The 25,475-nt window shown below is 41.9% G+C and overlaps 3 protein-coding genes across 6 annotated transcripts in view; 2 read left to right on the top strand and 1 right to left on the bottom strand.

The window, feature by feature from the left end:
* The window catches only part of mapk9 (mitogen-activated protein kinase 9), a 15,672-nt gene extending 11,537 nt beyond the window's left edge, over positions 1–4,135 (top strand). The window contains exons 8-12 of the mRNA XM_088295206.1: positions 66–248; positions 344–468; positions 568–631; positions 2,104–2,175; positions 2,247–4,135. Of these exons, the coding sequence (XP_088151332.1) occupies positions 66–248; positions 344–468; positions 568–631; positions 2,104–2,175; positions 2,247–2,383 (581 nt within the window). The 3' untranslated portion in view covers positions 2,384–4,135. The remainder of the gene's footprint in view (positions 1–65; positions 249–343; positions 469–567; positions 632–2,103; positions 2,176–2,246) is intronic.
* Positions 3,368–7,474, bottom strand: LOC148338185 (uncharacterized). The gene is made up of 2 exons (XM_088295207.1): positions 6,520–7,474; positions 3,368–4,410 (listed from the first exon to the last, which is right to left on the bottom strand). Exons 1-2 carry the CDS (start codon positions 7,374–7,376, stop codon positions 4,173–4,175), a joined length of 1,095 nt encoding a protein of 364 aa, XP_088151333.1. The 5' UTR covers positions 7,377–7,474; the 3' UTR covers positions 3,368–4,172.
* Positions 4,277–25,475, top strand: LOC148338184 (uncharacterized). 4 transcript variants are annotated; one of them, XM_088295208.1, is made up of 3 exons: positions 4,277–12,193; positions 24,069–24,147; positions 25,145–25,475. In XM_088295208.1, exons 1-3 carry the CDS (start codon positions 12,117–12,119, stop codon positions 25,355–25,357), a joined length of 369 nt encoding a protein of 122 aa, XP_088151334.1. In that variant the 5' UTR covers positions 4,277–12,116; the 3' UTR covers positions 25,358–25,475. The 4 variants fall into 4 exon arrangements, 1 of the variants encoding a protein (XP_088151334.1); XR_015843005.1 differs by lacking the exon at positions 4,277–12,193 and adding an exon at positions 16,351–16,458; XR_015843004.1 differs by lacking the exon at positions 4,277–12,193 and adding an exon at positions 19,745–20,134.

Here is a 25,475-nt window from a genome sequence, read left to right as displayed (position 1 = left end):
TGTGCAAGTGTTCATAATGTTGTGGTTCTTTGATGTCCATTTTCCCTAACGAGCATTTTTGCCAGACATCGACCAGTGGAACAAAGTAATTGAGGTTCTGGGCACGCCCAGTCTGGAGTTTATGAATCGTCTGATGGAGACTGTCAGAAACTACGTGATGAACAAGCCACAGTATCCAGGTGTCAGCTTTGCAGAGCTGTTCCCCGACTGGGCCTTTCCCTCGGAATCGGAACACGACAAGCTCAAGAGTAAAGCACACTCTCACTGAACTTTTCAGCTAACATCAAAACAAGTGATGTCATCGTTTTATAGCAACTGTTCTATTTGTCCGTCGCTGTGACAGCGGGTCAAGCTCGAGACTTGCTGTCCAAAATGCTGGTCATCGACCCCGAGTGCCGTATCTCTGTGGAAGAAGCCCTCAATCATCCCTATATTCACATGTGGTATGACCCCGCTGAGGCCGACGCGGTGAGGCTCGCACCTCTGCCACCCTCAATTTTGGTGTCTTCATATGTGCAATAATTACCTGTCTCCTCTGTGTGATTTGTGTATGTCTCTGTCTCTCAGCCTCCTCCCCAGATTTCGGACAAGCAGCTAGAAGAGCGAGAGCACAGCATTGAGCAGTGGAAAGGTAGGGATGCACTACCCTCTAGTGGACACGTTTGAAATTACTTTAATTGACAAAGGGAATTTGAAATAATGTGTTACAAATAAAATCAGTCCGGTCATCTATCCACTTATGGTTATGAGCGTGCAGCAGCCCATTTCAGCTGCCTTCGGATGAGCGGCGGGGTTCTCCCTCAGCTGGTCGCCAACAGATTGCAGGGCGCATGCAATTGACAAACAACAATTCACACTCCTCGTCACTACCATTGATACCAAGAGAAAGTCACACAAACACGGGGAGAACGTACATAGCCAAGATTCAAAGACCAAACTGTGAGAGAAGCATGTTGACCTGTAACCATCGTGCTTCAAATAAAATCAAAATAAAAAGGAAAACAACAATAATAATAATAGTAACAATAACATGCAAATGTGAACGGACCAACCGTACAGTTTTTTTTTTTTTTAAATCTTACATTCAAACAGGGTGAAAACTTGGGATTAGATGGAACATTCCCAAAAATGATTTAGGTCTTACTTGTAAGCATTATAAGTTAGAATCGGTTCAAATGGCCATGACGTGTGGGATCAGTCCTTGGACCCCTTCTGTTCAGTCTGTATATGTTACCTTTAGGTCAAATGCTTCAAAACGCCAATGTTGGCTATCACAGTTATGCAGATGATACACGGCTATATCTAGCAAACTCCCCCGGCAGTTCAGTCAACAAATTAAGCCACTGTAGTGCAAGAAAGAAAAAGGCATAAGCTGTAAAAGTATAAGATTTGGTGGAGACTTTGGAATTAACAAAAACTGAGACCAATAATAATGGACCTTGGACTTGCTTCCAAAATCCCCATTCCCTAACCGTGGGTGCATTCGAAAATATGTTCTGAGCGTGCACTGAGTCACTCTAACCATCGTTGTTAAAATGTGCCGTTTGGTTATTCAGACTGCCCAGAAAAGTACTGCCGGAGCCCAGTGCATCAAGAAGTACAAGAAAAGGGAACAGTTTAAGCATGAGCTTCTGTTTGCTTGATAATGAAGGCTGCATTCTCAAATTAATGGAAGAGCAGTACGCTATGCCTCTCCGAACACACACACACACGCACACACACTCTCTCAAAGTGGTGTTACGGCGGCAGGGTGAATTACCGAACTCACCCCATGTGAACGGCAGCAAACCACATCCGGTTGGATGTCTCCTGCAAAGTAGATCCTCTTCTTTTACTTCCACCTTTTTTAGCATGTTTTAAAGAAAAGTGCTCACTGCCTGCCATGACTACTCTAGTAAATATCTTTGGTGCATTTCCTCTGGTGGAAAGAGGGTGGTGATTTTGTGTGCCAGTTTGAGCTCTATTTTTTATATATTTAAGTTGCACCTCAGTAAAAGTCATAGGAGAGGCAAAGTTATGAAAAAAAAACTTCGGCCAACAAATACAGTAAATATGCACATGTACAATTGATATCCCGACCAACCGTTTTCTGTCCCTCCTCAGAGCTCATTTATGAAGAGGTGATAGACTGGGAGGAAAGGAACAAGAATGGTGTCATGAAAGAGGATTGCTCAGGTATGTTCATGTGCGGACGATCCATTTCAAGGTGCGTTGAAATAATAGAAGCTCAATGCCTCACGTCTCAGATGTGGTGTCCAGTTCGGCCTCGCAGTCGTCTTCGGCCAATGACATCTCATCCATGTCCACGGAGCACACGGTGGCCTCGGACACAGACAGCAGCAGCATCGACACGCTCACGGGCCCGCTTGATGAGAGTCAGTGAACGCAATTGGGCTTCCTCGGTTTACCCCCCACCTCCTCCTCGCATCAAATTGGTCTATTTTTTTTTTTTTGTTCAAATTGTGGATCTTCTTTATCCTTTTCACTTCCAAAACCAGTTTTGGACTGCTGCTTAGAGATCAAAATTTGTGCTATGCGACCCGTTACCTCTCTAACTTGGTGGATGATGCATGCATTGATTTACCAGGAGCACATGTGGTGCGGGGGCGTTGTAGTTGGTTCGATATAGTTGTATTTTAATAGTTTTATTTTTGTAGCGTATATTATGTTGGAAACAAGAGGTTTACTGTCATCGACTTGTAGACCACAGCTGTCCTCGTGCATGTTTCGCCAAAACAAACAAAAGCTTCAAATCGATGTTTATATCGTGATCGACTCAGCAAAAGGTTGATCCTACGATTCTCTAGCTGGCTTGCAATCTTCTCCCAGTGCGCTCTGCAAAGTGACCTGCGGCGGGTAGAGTATTTCCTCCTGACAGCATGGCAAAGCTGTGGTTGCATTGTTTTGTTCCCGTCATGTAATATACTGTATGTAAAGATGCACACTCACATTGTGGTTGTAGACCGGATTAATTGCAAATCTTGTGTTTTCTTCAAAAACTTTTAGTGCCTGTTGATATGTATATTATTGCAATCACCCACCATTTTCCAGAAGGTACTCTTCTGGAGAATATCAACGTGTACAACACAAACATTGTATCCTGTAAACTCGGGAAGGGGGTGTTTGGTAGAGATTTTTCTGTTCTTGCAAAATGTTGCACTTGTTGACGGCCATCTGATCATTTGTACGTCAACAAGTTTTAGTTTCATCAACCAGCGCAGCCTCCCTTACTATACCATTCCATGACAACATTAGCCACAAACAGAAGTTAAGCTTCAATTAAGCTATAATGTTTTATAAAAAAAAAGACAAATTCTTTGAAGGCCTTGTTTGATGATTTTGGTTGTGAAGGGTGTACCGACATATGTTTTTTTTTTTTTGGCAGGCTATTATGATGTTATTGTACAGCACCCTCTTACATCATTCTTTCATCGTGAGTTTATGTATTGTAGTTTTGTAATTTAACAACATAAAGATACCGCGGCATGAAGGAGGATGGAAAATATGGAGTGAATCCGACAAACTGGCATACAATAAGGAGGCAACCTTTGGATGTGCCCCTTCGGAGCTTTATGCAGAAATGAGGACTAAAAGGTGACGCTGTACTGTATTCTTCTGTTTCAAAGCGTTCACTCTCATCCATACATTGATTGACCTGCGAATTGGCCACATCACTTTTTTCACAATGTTTTGTATTCGTCATGCATCACCTGCGCACATTGTTTTACTCGCTTGTCCTGTGCAATCACTTTAATTTAGCAGTATCACTCAAGAGCCGTCCTCAGGAGCACTTAGTAGAATTTCACACATTTCACATGCTGTAAGCATGGTACTTGGGAAAAAAATGGAGGGCTTTGAAAAGTTGCATTATTTAATGAATGTTTTAAAAATGCTATTCTCTAATCCAAATTACCACTGAAAATATCTGAGTAGTTGGAGTCTGTAATCACCTATGATTACGTTTTCATGAGAACATGAAGCATTTGGATAATGCAGCACATACAACTGTCAAACATGAGTAGGTTTCCATTTCTGTATTTTTCAAATTCCTCCTGAAGAACTCATTGTACATCATGGAAACCTTTCCCAAAAGGGAATGTTCTGTCTAGGGAAAGATAAACTACTATACAACATCTTATTGTGTTCTTATTCTTGATGAAGTTACGGAGTCCTCAAAAACTCCTGATGATGTTTTCTGTCTTCTTCGCCTCGTTGTTAAGATCACCAAAGGTATCGAAGATCTGCTCCATGTCTTTCTGCAGTGCTGAATTGCGTCGCTCGGCAGCGACCCGCTCCCTTTCGGATTGTGTGATTTTTGCTTGCACGACCTGGTACCAGTGACGCTGCCGCAACAGGTTGGTTTTCAACAGAACAACCTCCGTCTGCAGCTCCTTGTTTCTCTCCTCTAGGCTGAGAGTAGAGATGTGCAAGAGACATATGATCAAAGACAGGAAAATGATCAGGTCAGTCATGGATTTGAGATGTTTCATGTGCTTATGGTTTGTGAGACTTTGGAAATTTTGCACCACCACAGTTTTGTACTACAACGAAGATTTTTGTGTCTCTGTATGTAGGCTAAAATTGTATTACAATTTGGTCCTACACCTCAAGCAATGCCGAAGCATTGATAGCGCAGTATCTTACAAATATACGGTGTGGTAACAGTATAAAGCACTAACTGCTTGGGTCTTCTTTTTGGTCCTTGTCGTTGCCTGACCTTTTGGATAGCCTTGCTCCAGCTATATTAGTAAAAAAAGGTATGTGTTGGGACTAGGTCAGCAGCATGGCCTCTTAATTTAGCACACCGCACCCTCATTGTGCCATGTGCTTTTTCCACAGACTCTAATCCGACAAAGCTCTTGAAAATATTAACGCGCAGAGGGAGTGTGAGGCATTCACGGATACAGCACAATAGATTTAAGAGTACTTACTACCTTATTTCGGAAGTCAGCCCGTATGAGTCATTGTAATGCAGGCGTAGGCTAACTTCTGTGCTTGAGAGTTTAAACATTTTTTGGGATAAATGGACATTTTACACCAAAAAAATGCAAATGTTATGTAAAAGTGTCGTTTAATTTAATAAATTCATTTCAAATCAGTTTTAATATTTTAATTGAACAATTTACTATTGAAATAAAATCTAAATGTTAAATATGTAAGTACACCCTCAAATTTAGGGTGGGCAAAATTTTTGATTGTTGGGCCACCATGGGTCCAGGAGCAGATAGATGGAGTGTTTTGGTAACCTCACCTCATCGGAGAAAAAAATACATTTAATTTTAAATGAACGTGAACAAAAGCATTACAACAATATATATGTCTTTGAAAAACCACTGTATTTAGAAAATAAAACATTAACAAGGTTTATTCTTTTAATTTTTTTCAAGTTCGGCGGGCCGGATTAAAACGTCTAGCGGGCCGCATGTTGCCCTCGGGCCGTAGTTTTCCCACACCTGCACTAAATAAATGTAACATACAAAGACTAATTCCAATAATTCACAAATCATTTTCTACGTGCTGTATATTGAATTGAATACGTCATAATGACAAGATGCTCGATGTTCAAACTGATAATTTCTTTATGGGAAGATTCACTTATTTTGGATGTGGTGCCTGCAAAACAACCACTGTTACTTCACATTTCCTTTACCCAATAATAAGCGTTTGGGAAACGAGAAAACTGATTGTTGAAGTTATTTAGGTGGAATTCTTTCTCATTCTTGCTTCAGTTCCTCAACAGTCCGGGGTCTCCATTGTAGTATTTTGCACTTCATAAATGCTACACATTCTCAATGGGAGACAAATCCGGAGTGCTTGCACATGTGCAGAACCTGGTTTGGTGTTGTCTTGCTGAAACAAGCAGTAATGTCCGTGAAAAAGATGTGTGGGTGTTGCTCCAAAAGCTTTCAGCATTACTGGTGCCTTCGGCAATGTGCAAGTTACCCGTGCCATTGACAATAACGCAGCGCCATAGCATCACAGATTTTGAACTTTGTGCTGATGACAATCTGGATGGTCCATTTCCTCTTTGGCCCAGAGGACATGACGTGCATGAATCCCACAAACAGTTTGAAATGTTGACTTGTCAGACCACGGCACACTTTTCTACTTCGCATCAGTCCAGCTCAAATGAGCTTTGGCACAGAGAAGTCGGTGGCGTTTATAGGTGGTGCTATATGTTTTTTGCTTGGATTGGTCACGTTTTAACTTAAATTTATAGATGTACTGACAAAAATTCCAACTTGACCCAAAAATGTATATGGTCAGTGGGCTGCAGATTTTATATTTATTTGCATTTATTTCCATTTTTCCCAGTGATTATAAAGGAAATGGTCGAGTAAAGGAGTTGAAGAGTTCTGAGCTAAACAGGATGCAGGGTGAAATGTATGACCTGCAAAGCACAGCTGATCTGGCACTCTTAGACAAAATGTAATTCTCACGAAATGGACCAACACTACACTTTGTGGAAATACATCGCCATTTGAATTGACATTTATTGAAAGAATGATTTGAAATTACCTGAGAATCCGTGCCTCATACACTTCATGTTGTTTGACAATGTGCTGCTGGATGTTGGTGAGAAGGCTGCGAAGTGCACTGGCAGAGGGGTCAGCGAGTGGTAGAGGAGGGGGCACCTTGGGATCCCAGTGAGTCTCCTCCTGGTGCTGGACCTCACTTTGGGGCCACGACACCTGGCGATGTGGCTGAGGTGAGTCTGACTGTTGGAGCTGCAGCATCTGGTTCCCTTGTACAAATCCACAGGATACAGAGTCACACTCAGGCTCCCGCTGATGCCCAATTTCTTGATTCTGGGTGTCTGAACCACTTTTTGACCAAGGGTTGCTCTGTTCAGCCGCTCTCATCTCCGGAGCCCACACGTGTTCATGGAAGTTCTCCTGGAAGCTTGATTCCATCGCAAAGTCTTCCTTGATGCAGTCAGCGGGTTCAGGTTCAGGGATGTTGTCATAAAAGGACAGAGTGCTCCGATGGTCTATGCTTGGTGTCCGGCTGGGGCTGTAGTACAGTTGAGATTTGTCTCGCCAGTATCCCCCCTGCTCGGCCCCCCTTTCTCCTCCTCTTCCTCTGTTTATTCCCGGATCATGCTCCAGTACTCCCAAACCTCCTCTACGACCGCAGCAGGAGTGATCTGGCCCACTGCCTGGCGCTCTTCCCTCATTGACCCATGTGGGAACCTCAGCCACAACAGGGGCCAGAACAGTCTGAGGATTGCAGAGGCCTGGGGGTCTTGTTACAACGGGATACTCCACTCCACTTTCCATTTCTCTTTCCCTGTCCCTCCCTCGCTGCGTTAAGGGTGGGCAGTTGTCATACTGAGGTTCCATGGAGCAGGAACTGGCTGTGGTAGGAGTCTCCATAAGAAAACAGTCCAATTCAGTGACCACCCCTTCATCCTCCCAAAAAAAGGCAGTTTTTTTCTTCTATCTGCTGTTAAGTGAGATTTGGGCCATGGGTTAGGGCTCTGTTAGGAAGCCTTTCTGCTGATTGCGCCAAGAAAGAGGAGGCGAGGGTGTGGAAGCCCTCCTCCTACTAACCATGCGTCAGTGTGTCCGTGCATGTGTGTGTCTTTAAGTGGAACTGACATCAGCTGTTACTTTAGTGCTACTTCTGAGAGAGTGAAGAGTCGTGCTTGAAGACACAACTGGGACCACAGAAATAGACGGTGGCTGTGGCCACCGTATGTGAAGCCTTAAAATGTACCCCATATTTTTTTTGTTTTGCACAATATGAGTCGTAACTTGAACAAGCCAATGAAATATAATACAAGACTTTGAAGATTTTGCTTATACAATTAATTATAAATGATCCGTTTTGTTTGACACCGGTGGAGAGCTATTTATTTAAGAGTGGACTTCCGGATGCAGTTTTCAGTGTCGTGAACAGAATGTTTATAAGATGGTGCCCCTCGTGAAGCCAATTAACAAAGGCAAGCAAAAGTCATGTTGACTAGATATTTTCTCATGAGCCACGGCCGTGCATTCAAATTGTTAATTTAACATGCATCTCTTAAGTAAAAATACATGTTTTTGTCTTTGTAAATATGACAGCCCGGAGAAGAGCTGCTAACAAACCTGCCAAAACATTTAAGCTTTTTGTTTATTCAAATTATTCCTACATGTGTTGAAAACACGGCCCTTTCAACTGTTAATTAACTATCACGCATCTTTCTTAGGCCTTCGCGTCTTTACATGAATGAGCCACAAGAATAAATCCTCTGGAATTTATTGAACTGGAATATAAGACACCGGGTTGTTGTGGGGCTTTCCATGCCACGATATGAGTCCAGCATCTAGCTTGCAAGCTAACTGGGGTTCCAGGGGCGTTTGATCAAAATCTAGGAACCTGCGCTGGCGTTCATAGAGGGCCCCCTAAAATGCTTTTAAAAGTCTTCCCGCAGGAAAGTCAACTGTTTGTTAAAGTGACAGGATACTCCATTCAGCCTGTGGTTCACATTACACGATACTGCATTTGAGCACATACTTTGTGCTACTCATATACCCACAATACTTTGCGTTCCAACATTTTAGAGTAGCCTGAATAACATAAAATACTGCACATAACACTTGGGGATTAAAATGACACCCAGCTGTTCTGTAAAATGTGACATTCAGGGAAGATGTATTTTCCGAGTGTTAGCTTAGCTAACTGGCTAACGACACTTGTCGTGGTAGAAATCGGTCAAGTAATTAGAACTATGTAACTTGGAATTGTGCCAGATGACCACATATGCCAATGAAGGCGCTCAAGCTGATTTTTATAGTGGGGGAGATGGGATTCATACCGGAAGCATTGACGCTCTTCTCGCCACACCCAAAAAAAAATAAAATAAATTAAGAATCTCTGAATTCACTCAGGGTTTGTAATTTGCCAAAACATATTTAACAACATTTAAATGAATAATAACACAACATGAAAGGCAACATTGATCCAGCCATTATCTGAGCTGCTTCTCCTCAGAAAGGGCGCCGGCGTGATGGCGCCAGATTTGAACCCTACACCTGTACTGTGAGGCGGACATGTTAACCAGTCGACTACCGTGCCGCCAACAATGTTTTATAACTGCAAACTATCCACAATTAATTTAACAGAATACATGCTAAAGTCAATATTTGTGTAACACTAATCTACAAGTAGTATACATCTCGATAAAGTTGAGTTTAGTTACAATAATGTTGACAGTGAAAAATTAAACATTTTCCAGTGTACAACTGGCATCAAGTCAGTAAGAGAAATGAGCCCGTGTCCACTTGGTGCTGACCTGTTCTGCCCATATGATGTCATGGATGTTGACTTTAACAGAGTCAGCTCTTTTTCATTCAAGTCAGCTCCTTATGTTTTGAGTGCTTTAATCCTCACAAGATTGACTTGACTACGCAGCGACATGAAAGCTGCATCAAACTGCAAACTACACAGTCCGGTGGTTTTGTGAAATTGTGAAATGATTGGACATCAAGATACTGGATTTGTACTTTTTACATTTGGATGAAAAGTGAAAAAAGACTTGCTAACATTATCCCCACCCTATACTAATGTAGTAGTAAAGTCGTAATTACAGCAAATAATTGCATTCTAGGTCATCATATATATCAATTGAAAGCATTACGGATGAAACTGAGCCTGTCTATGCATGGGGACATTTTCTTACTCGTTATGCTGTATGTCTGCATCCTCAAGGACGCTCTGCAATTATGAGCCTCAATGTACCATTGTCCATTTACTCTCTAGTCCACAAGGTGGGGCTGCAGACTTTAATAAAGATTGCCTGAAATAACAGTGCTTAAAAAAAAGAAAGGGGCGGGTGCAATTTAGTACTTAATTATTCCCACAATGGCTTAATTATCACGTAAGAGCAGGACAGAGAAAAGTGAAAACAGGTAGTCATGGGGAAACACAAAATACCAGTCAAGGCTTTGGGTTCCTAAATGGAGTTGGAAGGCAAGTGTCAGGGTTTTGTGGAAGGTTTCAAGTCAGGTTTTGGGTGCAGTTTCTGCTGACATTCCAAAAACCTGAGAGGTTCATTGAGCAATCCAAATTGTCTAAAGGTGTGAAAATGAGTCAGTGGTTGCTTGTCTATATGTGCTTCCAGGATGTACCCCACCTCTCACACAAATTCAGCAGAAATCGGCTCAAGCTCAGGTGGACAAACACAATTTTGATGTATTTAATAGAGGTGCATGCAGACAGATTCGGCACTCCCTCTGAAACATTGTAAATAGGAATTATCATGATCATGTAAACTTTTTGGGGGATATTTTAAAAGCACCCACGTCACTTTTGGGGGTTGTGTCACACACGAATGCACGATGGGTGGTGCAAGGTGGTCTCCTATTACCTACGTCACATATACAGCTGACTCCATCCTCCAAAAGGGGAGATATCGCAGTTTACTGCGTACTCGGGCTTGCGATTGGTACTGTCCTGATTCTGATGCAAATTAGGGATGTAGCGAGGATTGGCTAGGAAAACTCTACGTTCCATCCTTCAAGGGCCCACAAAGTTGCAAACACCGTGTTACACCCATTTTTACTGGCGCAAAGTTAAGCAAAATACAAAAAGAAAGGAAACTCCACCCATGTGCACAGTTGGACTGCAGTAGACTGCTAGACCTCCGCCCAGGACGAAAATAGGGTCACCCATGTTAATATTCAACAGTATTTTTCTGTTGTTAAAATTTCTGAATAGTCTACTAAACTGTGCAGTGAATCTGCTAAACAGATGGAGGGATGACTGGTCCACTGAATGGATTTTGAATTGTCCATTTAGCAACCATGTGCATTTTCTTTTTGTGCAAATGAATATAGTGGATTGACATGTTACTGTGAGCAGCCTGACTACATAATAAAACTAATCATAGCTTTGACGCTTGCATAAAAAGCAGAGAGTCACCAATTGATATTTAAAGGTCCACGCCCTCATCAACATCATCCCGGAATGTTCAGAGAAGAGACAAAGTGCAACCGAACAAAAACAACATGGCATTTACTTTAACTGTTCCAATATGTCATGCCCCCCCCCCCAAAATAATGGCAAACAACCTTGTGGCCTTTACCTCTCCTAACCTTTGACCTCGTCACTTAAGCTCTGGTGCTCCACTGTTGCAGAGGTGACGTTATCTCCAAAAGATGTCATCCATTTGGCCCTTCTCCGCTTCTCGTATACTTGCATAATTTTTAGTCGCTATGACGACAGGCCCCATGGCATCACGACCCCCACGGCAGTCCAAAAAACGGCATTTCCCTTTTCAACACACTCCCATCGTGATGTTGGCCTGTTCTTCTCTATACTGTTCTTTGTTTTATTTGTGCTTTGTCGATTGTCCTCAATTTATATAATCAATACGAGTGATTTATGTGTGAATATTGCTTTTGTGCCAAGCAGATTTCCCACATGGTGTATAAAATATCTGTCTTGTGTCTAATCATCAAAAGCACATCTTATTCTCTCAGCATAATTTGATTCAATAGATAAGTACAATAGCCCAGGCCCGGAAACTGTTCAAATCTGTGTATAATTACAGGCCATTATAATTGCATTGGGAGAGGGTGTTTGTGAATAAAAGGGGCTATACCGGCAGTAAGCATTTTTCATGAACGCGGGTTGGCTGCCCACAAAAGATGCATGCAAAAAAAGCGCCAAATGTGAAATGTATACTCGCTTACAATAAATTTTGTAGCTTAACAACCTCCCAAAAATGTTTTTTTGTCACCCCAAATTATCTTCTTAAAAAACTGCATGCTTACTGTGATGGTCATAAGATCTAACGTTTAATTTACACTTTTGATCTTTAATAAAACATGTTGGATTAAAAGATTGCACATGTGAGTTAAACTGTTGAATTATGCTCTGGTGATACAGCGAATGAACTTTACAGAAGATTTTCTTTTGAAGCATGGATCTTTTTAATACATTGGCTAAGAACATCTAATCTGAAATGATTCATCGTTCATCCTTCCAAAGAAGGATTTTTACCTGTTCTAGCGTCTTCCATGCAGCCGTATTTGCAACAGCTCCATTCATGGATTTCTCAGCCGTTTTAAACGAGTGTCTATTTCTGAGGTTACTTTCATTGTCAGTGTGGATGATTGGCGAACGCGAACATGATGTCTTCTGGCAGCAGATGCTCACAACCGCTGGAGGAGGAACAGCACACTCTGGAGATCACTGGGATCCATGTGTGGGTAGGACATGTTTCTGTCAGGCTAAATCAGATTAGGCTGCTTTCATTTAAAAGCATTTCCCTGCACTGTGTAACTTTTGATGCATCCTTAGCCGTGCGTTCATGGTCACTTCATTGTTAATTATTGTATGATTGCCAGAGATAGGTGATTATTTTTACACTTACATTACTAGTTGTGTGCATTTTCCACTCAACTCACAGTTCTTGGTAGTTATTATCACGAGGCAAAGTTACCATGGGAACGATTTCTTTGAGTGAGAGCACTTTGAAGCAAAACCCTAGCAACCAACCTGCTTCTCTGTCAGGCATGTGGAATGCATACAACCGCCATTTTGTAGAACACAGCCATAGCTCTAGAGTACCAGATGTTCTGTTCTGGGTTTTTCTTTGAGCTGAGACATTTGGCAGGTGAGCCAACTTTTGGGAGGGGAGGACATAGTGGCAAAAAACAAAACAAAACTGAAAATGAGAATTGTGTGCAAGAAAGTACCTCTTAAATATACCAAATTCTTTTTTTTTTTTTGCAGTTTGTCAACTGTTCAGATCATCAAATAAATGTAATATTATTCCTATCTGAGGGAGAGGAGGCGGGAGGGAGAAATAGAGAGATGGATTGAGGAGCGAGATAGGTTGGGGGAGAGAGAGATTGGGGTGAGAGGGGGAGAAATACTTTTTCACAGCCCTGTAAATTGAATTTGCCCAAATTAAGGGATTACGTTCTGTGTAATAAATCAAAACAATACATTTAAAATTGGCACTCTAATTGCAGGTTTTCATATGCACAGTTCCACTCAGAGCTCAGCCACAGTCGTTGACATCCATATTTTCCCTTCGTTGACGTTTGAATTGACTGAGAGGATAGGTTTGTGTGTTTGAGAAGTGTCAGGAATGGTCTTAGTTAGGAAGAACCTACGAGGAGGGAAGAAAACAAACACACCAACTGAACGATGGGGCGAAAATGCTGATTTGATGACTTATTCAGGGTTTCTTTGGAGTCCTCCTCCAAGGGTTTCTTTGAAAAGATGTTTTTGATGTTGCTTTGCATTCGGTGTGTTTGTTCGAAGGATGTGCAGCTGAGGGTTGTTGGAACGGACCTACGGCCGGATAGGGAGGAGGTGTGATAGCGAGAGAGAACAGAGAGAAAGACTGGCTGAAAATAAGAGCAAATGTGGGAGAGCTCAGTACTGATGCCTCCTCCACATCGATGAGCCCATGGAAGCCAACGAGTATACAGAAGAAAATGTATAAAATAACTCTCCTAGAGAATTCAGAGTGGAAGGTTTGAGGCAGAGTAACTAATTAATGGTGTGTTTTAGACCATTTAGTATTTCTGCTTGCCTTTTGTCAAATGGAATGTACAACCTTCTTCCCCCAACCAGGCCAATCTGGACACGCAGTGTTGGCTTGCAGAATGTGTGCATGTTTGTGTGTATACGTGATGGGCACACATTTGAACCAGGTCCAGTTTGCACAGAGCACTCTGCTCATTGGCCATCTCTGGGTCGCCGTGGGAGACCGGCCTGGGATGGCTGAGCGAGTCTGGGAGAGTAAACAATAGCATGATGGGAACAGCCCACGTGGGTGTCGGCAGGTCAGCGGGCTGGATCGCATTCATCACCTGTCGACCTTTTTGGGCGGGCATCGGCGAGAATGACAGCGAACATCCCCTAATGCAAATGGACCATTACAATTTATTCCTGCCTCGTGTTTGCTGCGATGCTTGAGTGCATACAGTATAATGTACCGGGTTAGCGAAGACCTCATGCCGCACACTGGCTATACCTATGGTCGTTTTCTATTTATAAACCCAGGGAAGCCGTAGCTCATATTTATTTATACAAGCGTGCAGACAGTGAGAGCAGAACAGAGGTGTGTGCATTTATGAGCACACTTTTACTGGATTATTAAAACAAAGTAGCACATGAAAGAAACGGGTGCACGCTTTTATATAGACAGAGGTTTTATTGAAAATGGAGAGAAAATGATGAGGTTGTTGCTGTATGGGTTTGTGTGTGCATGTGCGTATTAAGTGTGGGGAAGTGTTGTTGCTTCGTGGCGTCTTTACCACTTGGAGAACACACTATTGGGCTGCTTACGCCGTAAACGGACTAGAGGAGATGTGCTGAATTTTTTTAATGCCTGTCAATGGCGATCTAACGTGCGCGGGGCCTTCGCAATTGCTAGAGCTGGTGAAAACGAAAACTATATAAGCAATGGAGTTTTATTAACTAATCAGATTTGAGATTTATCTTCATGATGCTAGATTGCTGGCCCTCAGAAATGTCAGTGTTTTCAATCCTCTTCCTGGTTGGTCAGAACAAGGCCAGTTCGATCAACAAAACATGTCTGAGGTGATTGTATTTTTTTCAAATGTTTCATGATTGTGGTGGAATTACGAGTGTAGTGGTTTACATACAAATACTGGATATATTGTAAATTATAAATGTCCCGATCTAATCCCGCCATTTTCAGATAAGTGGAATTGAATTAAAAAAAAAAAAAAAAGATTTCTTCAGTTCTTAACTTTTTAACATCATAGAGCCACACATTAATCAATGAGTGCAAAGATCTAAAAATGTAAGCAGTTTGTGTATGTGCATCCAGCCAGAGTGTTCTCCAAAGTGGGTGCACCTCCCAAAAATCCTCGCTCTCCAAAATGTGTTTGGAGGGAGAAAGCGATGACCAAAAATCTTTCGGACTCGTTCACAGAAAAAGAGGCACAGAGTGAGGTGTGGACTGTGGAGTGGCCCAAAGTGAGATTTTCTCAGAGCTCTAAATCCCAGGAAGCACCCCTCTTTGCAAGCAGAACAATGTTGATCTCAAGTACTTTTGTTTGTCTGCTAATTAGTGCACATGTTGGCTCCTCCCTCTTCAGTTGGGCTCTGTCAGATCTGTCTATCCACGTCAAGTATGAAATGTGAAAATCAGCACCGAGTACGGACAAACGCCACACTTCTGCCAACAAAGTCTGTACATTGCAATGTTTCACCGTGGGCATTTGGTAGGATTTGTTGTCTGTCAGTAAATGTTGATCATAGTAATAAAAGAAGATGTATCCTATTGGTAGACCGCCATTTGTAAAGGAGCAATCATCATCATCGTCATTGCGAATGACGAATGAATGGCGAGAAGGGCGGCACCTTTATCCAAGTGGTAGATGGCAATCACCGAAAATGTGGAGTGTGACTTTTATTGGCTTGTAGCAGAGATTGCTGGGGGAGATCCTCCAGGATTAAGTTAACCCTGCAATGACCGAGCGGGGTTTGGCTTGGTTAAACCTTGGCATTCTGGGAGGGAAGCAAAAACATTTTTCTTTCTTTTCTTTCAATTTTGTCTTTTCTTTCTTTGCTTTCTGTCTAATTTCTATGCTCTGTCTTGTTCGGCTGCATGGTCATGCAGTACGGTGGATTTGTATGCCTTTTTACGTTTTGCTGAGCACCAGGGGAGTTTGATATCCTACCTGTGTGGTTATTTGTATGGAAATTGATGTTTCTTGAAAATTCAGTCGGACAGAACACTGTTTGAGGCAGGATAGATGGAGAGAATAGAAGCAGAAAAAAACAATATAACACAATAACTAAATATGACAAATATGACATCACAATGTTACATTACCCTTAAAAACAAATTGCATGCTTGGAGTTGATTTAATTTTCAAAAAAAAAAAAAAAAAAGCAAAGTCGAATAACAAATTTCAAGCAATTATATAACCTTCGTCATTTGTTAGCTTGAGCTTTGTTATAGTCATTCAGCTAAGTAATAACATCCGGTGACGCCTTTCAATCTCTTCCGCTAATGATCCAGGCTAAACTGAGCCCATCCCCGAAATAGAAAGATTCAGTTGCGTCACTTCAACGCATGACACTTTGATGCCATCTCCAGGGAAGAGGAATTCACTGTATAGTAACACTAGTCAGTTGTGGTCAAAATAAGGAGCTCTTGAAGGGTAATTGCTCCAAATTAAAGCTGAAGATATATAAAACGTTGATGTGTTTATTTGAGTCAGAGAAAAATAGTCGTCACAATGTTGGAACACAATTCCAGGAGCGACACTTAATAAATATATTTGCTCTCCTCTGCCTTTTCTTGTCATCAATCGAAAGTTTTGCTTTATCCGTTTTCCAAATGTGTTATCGGCTGTTACAGTTTAACATGCCATCTCTGAGTGATAACATGCATTTAAAACTAATGTTTTCTTATTCCAGCAGCCTGATTCACCGTTGCTGTAGTTACAAAAGAGAGACTGGAAAGCAGAGATGAAGGTAATTCTATGAAAAGCTGGAGGCATATTCTGCCTCTACTTCACACCCGCATATTGTATCTCTCAGTGGGACATCTGATGATCACATACTCAGCTGCTTTCTTCCACTGCACACCTCCAAGCCTGCAGGTACACACACATACATAACCACACACTTACTATCCATAAAAATTGGTTGATTTGGACGGCGGAAACCTGTTCTACTAACGGCAATACGCACCATAAATATATAAAATAAAACCACCACCTGTCATTTATTCCCTGAGCAATCTCAACCCACCTGAAGGGAAATATCCGGCATAAATGAAAAAGCGGACCGTAAAGTGGAGCTGTAATTGGCACAGAGTGCGCGCTTTGTCGCTGCCGAAGCCCGCATTCATCAGATCCTCTCACAGTGACAGTAAACGGACTCATTCAAGCGTCCACGAGAGCCACATACCATCACATTATTGAACATAATGCTTTGCATGTCTTCCCTCTGTGTCTTTATCTTCCGCCCTCGCACACGACTTGTCACTTGTCTGCCTCGTCTCCTCCTCCTCTCTCCTCCGTCGTCTTCACCAAGATTTGCTTCCCATCAGGAAACTTGTCAGGCAGAACAAATGAACTATCTTTTTCTATTTGCATCTGAGATGAAAGGCGCGGTATTCATTTGCTTCTCCGTACAAAGGAGAATCATTTTAGAATCTTTTCATTTGCACTTTGAGCGTTGAAATTAAAAGAGATGACAAAAGAATGGGATAACACCGCTCGCTAAAAATGGAACAATAGCTTGAGGGCGCTCACATTTTTACGGTCTCTTCTCATGTACTGTGTCACCAGTCCTTTTTCACAAATGGGATTCAGATGTTGCCGTTTTGTTACATTCTGATCTAGACGGTTCGTACAAAGTACGTAATTCTATTTATTGTGGTTCACATTTTCCATTTAGCATTCCGATGGGTTTTTTTAATCCACTTTCTTCGTCTTCATTTTCAAATTTCATCGTTTAAAAGTATATCTTCCAAAAACATGAACTAGTTGAACGTATCTGGAACCTTCATTTTGTGAATCTCACTTCCTTGTCCATTATTTAAAGGCCCTTTGAGATGTTCGTGTTTTGACTTACTCACGGAATAAATTTAGTGGATCTTTAAAGCTCGTATGATACATAAACTGCACTTGACACCAACGGAAACTAATTAGTGGACCAAAATGCATATTGTATTTTCATCAAATATTGAGCAATTTAGCAAGTTGTTCAAATCAGTTTCTCATATTTTTGAGTTCATATAAAGGCAGTTGTTGGTTGACTTTCTATTTTATCAGGAATTGGGCTTTTTTTACGCGATCAACATTTCGGAACCGATCAGCGAGTTTAAAAAAAATGAAATTTATCCAATAAATTGAAACAACTTGTTTATTTCCTGTACAGTCAAACTCTGCTTTTCGTGGGTGAATGGAACCAGACCGGCTTACAAATTTACATCGAAGTGATGCCCATTGTAATGCATTCAGAAAAAAATAATAACAATTAAACAATTATTTCAATTGTTGAACAATTAAAACATTAAATCCGTGGAAAAGCAAGATTGTTTTCTGTAGTGTCTTCTTCCGCGAATCTAATTAATGACGTCATTGACTGATCGGCAAATTATGACATTACAACCCATCACATATTTGGCATAAAATGCAAAATATCTTCCAATCCGATCCAGCCAATCAAATCTTTATAAAGACTATCTTAATATACTGTACATATGATATGGAACATTGGTGGCTGAGTATGTGATATTTATTAATTTCCCCCCCTTATTCAAAGCTGCCTGGCGAAGACATTTGGAAAAGGAATCCTCTTAATTGCTTTCCCTGTCTCATAAGAAGCCTCATTAACGAGCGGCAACACCCCGTCTCGCACACCCGCACTATTCCCTGGGATCTTATTCCGACTGGAGAAATCAATTAGGAAGATTACAGAGACTTCCAAGCTTGCTCAGACGGCAGTTAAAGATGAGCTGCGTACTCATTGTCTGACCATTAAATCAAACTCCAGAGAGGGATGGAGGCAAGAAGCCAGCTCCAATGTAGCTGCGGAGTTGAGCGGACAAAGGATGGGAGGAAGAAGGACAGAGAGAGCTGGAGGGAGTGAGATCTCAAATCTGAAGTTGTTTCCCACTGGGAAAGAATGGCGATTGCTTTGACTGTATAGGGCACCATTGTAAAGGTCTCCACTGTCTTCATTTCCTTTGCTTTAAAGTAAAGCTTTTATTTCAAACAGCTTGACTTTCTATTGAACAACTCTCATAGCTTAAGTGCCCAAAACCCCATTTCAAAAGAGCATTTCCCAAAGTGTGGAAGATGAAGACGTGCCCGGAGCTTTTCTAGGGGGCTATAATATGATTTTGCTCCTATCCATTTTTATTTATTTTTTTTAACGCACACTAAAGAGAAGCCCACGCAGGCCACTTTTCCCCCCTCCTTCATCCATACGCCGCCGCTAGTCATTTCTCAACTATCCATTAACTGCACCAGCACAAAGCCTGGAGGATGAGAAAATAAGGTTGTTGCTCTGTTAAGAGGATTTTCAGACAGATGGAAAAACATTAAGAGAGGTAACAATAAATGGGCCGTGGGATAAATACAGAAAGAGAAATGAGTTAGTGTTAAAGAAAGAAGCAATATTGTACAACACAAGATGTGAACGATACTGAGACCTACTTTTTGTATGTCTAAGTGCCATTTCTTTGCAACTGTCATTCATTAACTTGTGAGTAGACCGATGCAAATTTATGTTTATGTCCGGTCTGGTCATGGCTTTTAACTTCCTGTCAGGCTCCATTGACCATAATTAGCAGCAATGTAACAAAGAGTAACAACTACTTTAACATATTTGTCTTCAAATTCAACGGCTTTATCATACCATAGAGAGTATGGAATTAATTGCACCTTTGTCTGATGTGTATGGTTTGTCAACATGCGCAACATTTGTAGAACTGCACTCTATAAATATCCAATACACGAGCTGCATCCCAAATTCAGTTTTGATTGACACTGGCAGAGCGTTATTAATTTTCCTTGGGACAGGTGTTCTTCAGCACAATAGGCTTGCACAGCCGCATTTGATTCATATTTTTTTCTTTAATTCATTTGATTGTCCAAGTGTGCCTAACATTGTGGTATAAACCATGATGGAAACACGTTCACAGTCCTCATATTTTTCTCACAGTTTTGGCTGGAACGAAATCACACCTATCCAAGAAGCTTGTTAACGAGCAGCATTCCACGTTTGGGGATGAGTGAGTGGGAGAACAAGGCTACAGGGGCCAGTTAGCAACTCGCTGATGCGGGACCGCATGGAGAGAGAGGAGAACATGTCGGAGATGAATATTTCCCCCTGACACAGCGCAACCAGCTGTCTCCCAAGCATCTGTAATGAAGACAGAAGGAATTGAAAGACTATGATCAGTGGGAGCCGCGATTCATCTGCAAGTGAGAGAGTGAGAGTATAGTGGAGCGAATCGAGAAAAAAAAAAAAAGGGATACCCTGCTGCAGCTGTAGCGCTGTGATAGAGACGAGCGATCCATGCTGTTTTCACAGGCTATTTCCCTCGGGCTTTGTGTTCGCACAGCAAGAGATGCTGCAAGGCCATTTGTAGACCTGACAACCTTCACGAGAAAAGCTATAAACATTCTAGAAAGTAAGTAACACTTGTAGGCAAATAAACTCGAACAAACAAGCTGTGGTAGTCACGTGTTAGTGTTAATGCATGAGAGGTGATGTCACTGAGCCAAGATTTCAGAGAGAGGACGTGAGGATTACTGTACAAGACTGGTTTAATAATTTGCATGCCATTCAAGCATATAATCGCAACATCAAATTGGTCTAATTGAGTGCTTCCAAATAATGTTCACGTTTTTTGTGACAGAGTTTTTTTCGCGTGGCGTGTTTTTTTTGGGGGGGGGGGTGATCGAGAGATTTTTAGTGTGTTTATGTGAGGTTATTTGGTGTGTGTTCTCTTAATGTACATTAAGTGAAAGGATTTTTGGTTTCTATTTTGTGGAAGATTTTGAGTGTGCGTGAGAGTTGTTTTTGTTAAGAGTTTTTGAGCTAGAAACTGTTGTGGGTGAGTGTTAAAGATTTTTGGGTTAGCGTGAGGTATTTTGGTGCATGTGAGTTTTCTTCGTAATGTGAATTGGCGTGTATGAGGCTTTTGTTATGTGAGAGAGGTCTTTTGGTGGTGGTTTTGTTGTTGACTGTGAGAGGTTTTAATATAATGTCATGACAGCTTTCTGCATTTATTTTTAAATCACCATTGCATTAATTCTTTTTTTGGGGGGGGGGGGGCTGCAATGATTGATTGAAAATCTTGATGAAATTTCCAGCACCAAGTTTGACCACAGTTGAGCTCCATCCATGCATTTTTATGCACAATCATGTATAGGCAAATGAGTGCCAATTACACCATCAACCAACTTTAGGTGCCTTTGAGCAAATCCTTCTCATTTAGGCTGGAGCTTTCTGACTTCAAATGTTTCCCCGTTGTTCTTGCTTTTTTCCCCATGGAATGTCAGAATAAAAAAAGATGTCCATTATCTCGCGCCTCATTTGTGCATTTAATGTATGGCACGTATTCAGAAGCATTTAAATGAGGCTGATGCGGCATTGCTGTGTTATAAATGCGGCCCGAAGTGTTGGCATAGAATGTACGGCCATCTGGCTGCATGCGATGCACAGCTGATGCAATGGCTCCGGTCTCCCACTCATTAAGACGACATGTAGTGACTAGATTAAATTAGGGCCATTCTATTAAAGCAGACCTGGGCAAAATACGCCTCTGGGGCCACATGCGGCCCGCCCACTGTCTCTGGCCGGCTCTCATTGTGAAAAGGAAGTCAGAGTAAAAATATAACTCTTTATATTTTGAAGGTTACGCTTTGCGAAATTAATTGCACACTCCGGTATTAAAGTCAAGTAAGCACTGTCCAAACATATCCTTAGTTACACCTTCAACAGTACCTTTATTGGTGCTTTTCAGGTTGCAGTATATGTGTACCTAATATTTTGGCTGATGAGCGTATGCAAAGCAAAATGGGGAATAGAGAATTTAATGCAATTTTCAAGTCGTATCTTTGAAAAGAGGCACGCCATTCTCTGCTATTGTGTTGGATTCTTTTTGTTTTCTTGTGTCTTAACAATACTAAAAGCCTCTCTTCATGAGGTTTAATTCTTCCCAGAAAAACATGGATGGCTCAGAATGGGCACATTGTCTAGTTACGCAACAAAGGGATACCCACTTCAAATATTCCCTCATCTCTGGAGAAGACCTCAAAACTGCTGTCTCATCACGACAACCGAAATAATACGAGCTGCTTCGGGAGCCACTTTTAGAACAAGCTGCCTTCATAATCCCCTGGGTAAGGTTTTCCCAGCCCCCTTAGAGAATTGAGCAGCCGCCGCTGTGTGTATATCACTTAATCAGTTTGGCTGTAGATGTGAAGAACAATTAGCAAATAGCTTCCGTGATTTGTAGCCAATCTGACTCCTCGCTTCTATACAGCCTCCCTCTGTTCCAACCAAACCATCACATATACCAAAGACTGAGGAGACTGGGAATGACAGAGGCCCCCGCTCATACTGCACATGTGAGAAACCGCCACTGCTGTACGGTGTATAATGTATTTCCCCAAATAATGAACTGCAAGTGTTGAGTTGCGTCTTTGAATAGAAATGCTTGCGTGAGGGCGGAGCTTGACAAGTTGATGTTGACGGACTTTGACTCAGTGTCACAATGTCAATTGAATGTGTAACTTTTGGGACTGACATTTATTTGATCAAGCGGACAAATCTCCCAGCGACTAATCAAGACATGGGGTCCATTGTCTAAGATAGCTGAGACTACGCTGCTCGGTTGCGTCGTTCCCATTTGCTCATACATTCATGCATTCTGGCCAATGTGTTATATGCACGTGTATACACACGATCGCCTGGAACGCATCCTTTACGTGCACATGCCAGCGTGAGTGGGATGCAGTAGTATTTTGGATAAGATCTTCTGACCAATTGATGTGTGGGTTTAATGGTGGGCGCAGAATCTTCAAAGAAAAATAAATCCCCAGGATGTGAAGCATCACACTACGTGCGTCATCCTCATACATGTGTAGCAGCACCCTCGCAACTTACGCGTGTATATTTCTATACGGTTATGAGAGCTCTGTTGTTATATAACCAACAGTGTATTGAATCTTTCCAAGTCTTTCGCTGGCTACAAAGGCATTCTCTATACATAGGCACTGCTTCCTCGTTCCTCCTACACTGCGCCTACAAGATCTGACTCATCCACTATTCTGCACCTTATCTCACACGCACTCATTAAAGGTAGGACTTTTCAATTCACTGCAGAATCGCAACAACAAAACAGAAGTATCGCCTCATTATAGTGGACCCCCGTGTCTCATACGTGACATGTTCCAGACTCACATGTAATAGGTGAAAACTCACTTTAAAGAAAGACCTTAGAAAAAGTTTGATATTCCGTATATTTTAGTTGCCCCTCTCATATACTTTAAACACACGTACACTTAGGAGAATGAAATGTTATACATACATTAACGTATAATTAAACTCTAAGCACCGATATGTTCAAGAAAACCAGGTAATTTTTAGCCATCCATTTGCCATCCTGGTATCAAAACTTGTACACCTTCATGGGCACCTACTTCCTGTGTCTCCTTGATTTTAAATTTGAAAGTAAATTGGTAGATATGTACATGGTTGGCAGGTAGAATGAGATATGTACAGCAGACGTCGTCTTAGATGATCGGATGCCTTGTAGGTGGCTAATGCTAGGCTCCCTGATAACTGGCAATCTTCAACTATTAACCAGTTAAGACATTTACTTTCATCAATATAATTAGAGGGTTGGAAAAACCTCCCGTCATCATACCGGCCCTCACGCAAATCTGTTGCTAGGGAACCCTTAGTAAGACGTGTGGCGAATGGAGACGCTATCAAACAACAAACCACCATCATGCTGGTGCCTGAAAATACTTTTGCTGCATCACAGGGAGCACGACGCAGCTGAATCCAGAAATGGCAACGTGATATAGCCGCCGTTGGGTTTCCGCACTCCGGACGTCAAGGCCGAACACGACTCAATGGACCGTCGCTAAACGTTTACAGACTTTTGCATTGAAAGATAGAAACTGTATTTAACTCTAATGTTCATAATATCATGGGCAAAGAATTATCATTTGCCGAAAATATATCTTATGGGTGAGGCTTGTTCATGTAGCCTGTTATTTTGGCATCATCATCGTTCAGGACCATTAATGAAATAATGTGTGTGAGGGAATCAGTCAGCCATCATGACAGCATTAGTGTAGATGTTTGTTTCTCAGCTACCACATGACAAAACTTTCCCTCATTTGCTTTCCGAACCCATTGTCTCTGCTCTCTCGTGTGAGTCCCTGCAGAGTCTGCGGTTGAGATGTTGTGGGAGGCAGGGGTTGAGAAGTCAGAGAAGAGAGTGAGAGTAGAGGCAGAAAGATGACAAGCATGTCAGGACTTGAGTAAGTCACTTGATCTGCTGCAGTATTTGTATTGTGACTCCAACCATCCATCCATTTTTTTAGTGCATGTCTTCATAAGGTGTGGGAGCTGCAGCTGGCGAGAGGCGAGGTACACCCTGGACTGGTTCCCAGCCAATTGCAGGTAATATGACTCTTCAGGTTTAAGTTACTTCTCAATTTAAGGCTAAAATTTATCGTAATAAAAATGAATACAAATTTTAAAAAATGAATAATTAATTTAATCCCATCATAAATAATAGTAATTCCACGACACAAACGGTTTATCTATTACAGGCAGAAATGACGTGACATCAGCTTTAGTAGACGTCTGAATAAAATTAGATGATCGAGGCGCATCATTTCCCCAAAATATTTCAACCTCTTCCCGCCTCGAATCCCGGGCAATACAAGATGATGAAGAGATTAGCCTCCACACGTTGGACCATATTTACTTCCATATGCACTGCGTCACGTGACTTTTTTTTTTTTTTGCTGCATGTCACTTGACAGCTTGCTTTGTATGCATGCGTATCAAATATATAAAAAGATTGGATTAAAAAAAAAAAGAATTAGGTATCATGCCCTGCAGTGTGAACATAGCCTAACTCCTCATTTGTCAAGTGTGTTGCTCACCTCTCTGAACTACTGGATATGTGACTAATGTGATGATCAGATTGGTCCTTTTGATTCATTATCACCAGGATGCACTGCTGACTTCTTGTATCATGTCTGTCTACCTCCTCACAGGAAGGAATGTCATGTGGAAGGGAAAAAGTACTGAATAAGAAATATTCAATATAAGGCACAGCAAGCACCTGGGAGTTTGCATTAAATGTTTACACCTGTTTCCGATATCACTTTCAACGTCAGCTTCACACTTGGCGAGGTTTCATGCCCAAAACTGAGTGTGGGGTTGGGTCGCCCTCCGGCGCTACGGAGTTGATGGCCTTGTGTAAGGCATCCACAGGGTGAGGTAACTCCAGGAAGTCGATAGGCTCCACTGCCTCTGATTACATTCTTTACTGGAGTGTTCGTGTGTTTGTGCGCGTGTACTTTGTGGCTTATGTCCGATGAGGTGATGTCACACTCCATTATTCTCGGATTGCCCTGATGCCGCATGTGTGTATGTGTGTCCACAGAGTGCCTGTCAAGAGGGGCGAGCCAAGGGCCGGCGTGAACAGGCGCACAGGAGCCGAGAGTCGCCTCTTGTTAAATTACGGAAAGGACGAGAGGCAAGGGAGCAGGTAGAAAGGTTAGAGTGCAAATTTCCCTCAAAGGTCACTGTCATGTTTGGAGGGACTGACACAATCCTTTTAGACTTCAATGGAATTTCCTGCTTCATCCGCAGGTAAAATTAATTTAAGCCCCAAATTGTGACACATTTTAACATTATTGAACATGCTTCTGTGAAGGCGGACTACCTAGTTTGCGAATACAGCGGTCCCTTGACATCCTACCTAGTTTCACGGC

Source organism: Idiotropiscis lumnitzeri, chromosome 4 (genome assembly GCF_059441095.1).
Source record: "Idiotropiscis lumnitzeri isolate Australia: NSW breed Sydney's pygmy pipehorse chromosome 4, RoL_Ilum_1.0, whole genome shotgun sequence".
Classification (NCBI taxonomy): Eukaryota; Metazoa; Chordata; class Actinopteri; order Syngnathiformes; family Syngnathidae; genus Idiotropiscis; species Idiotropiscis lumnitzeri.
The sequence above is the reverse complement of the archived record's forward strand: the minus strand, read 5'-3'. Positions and strand labels throughout refer to the sequence as shown.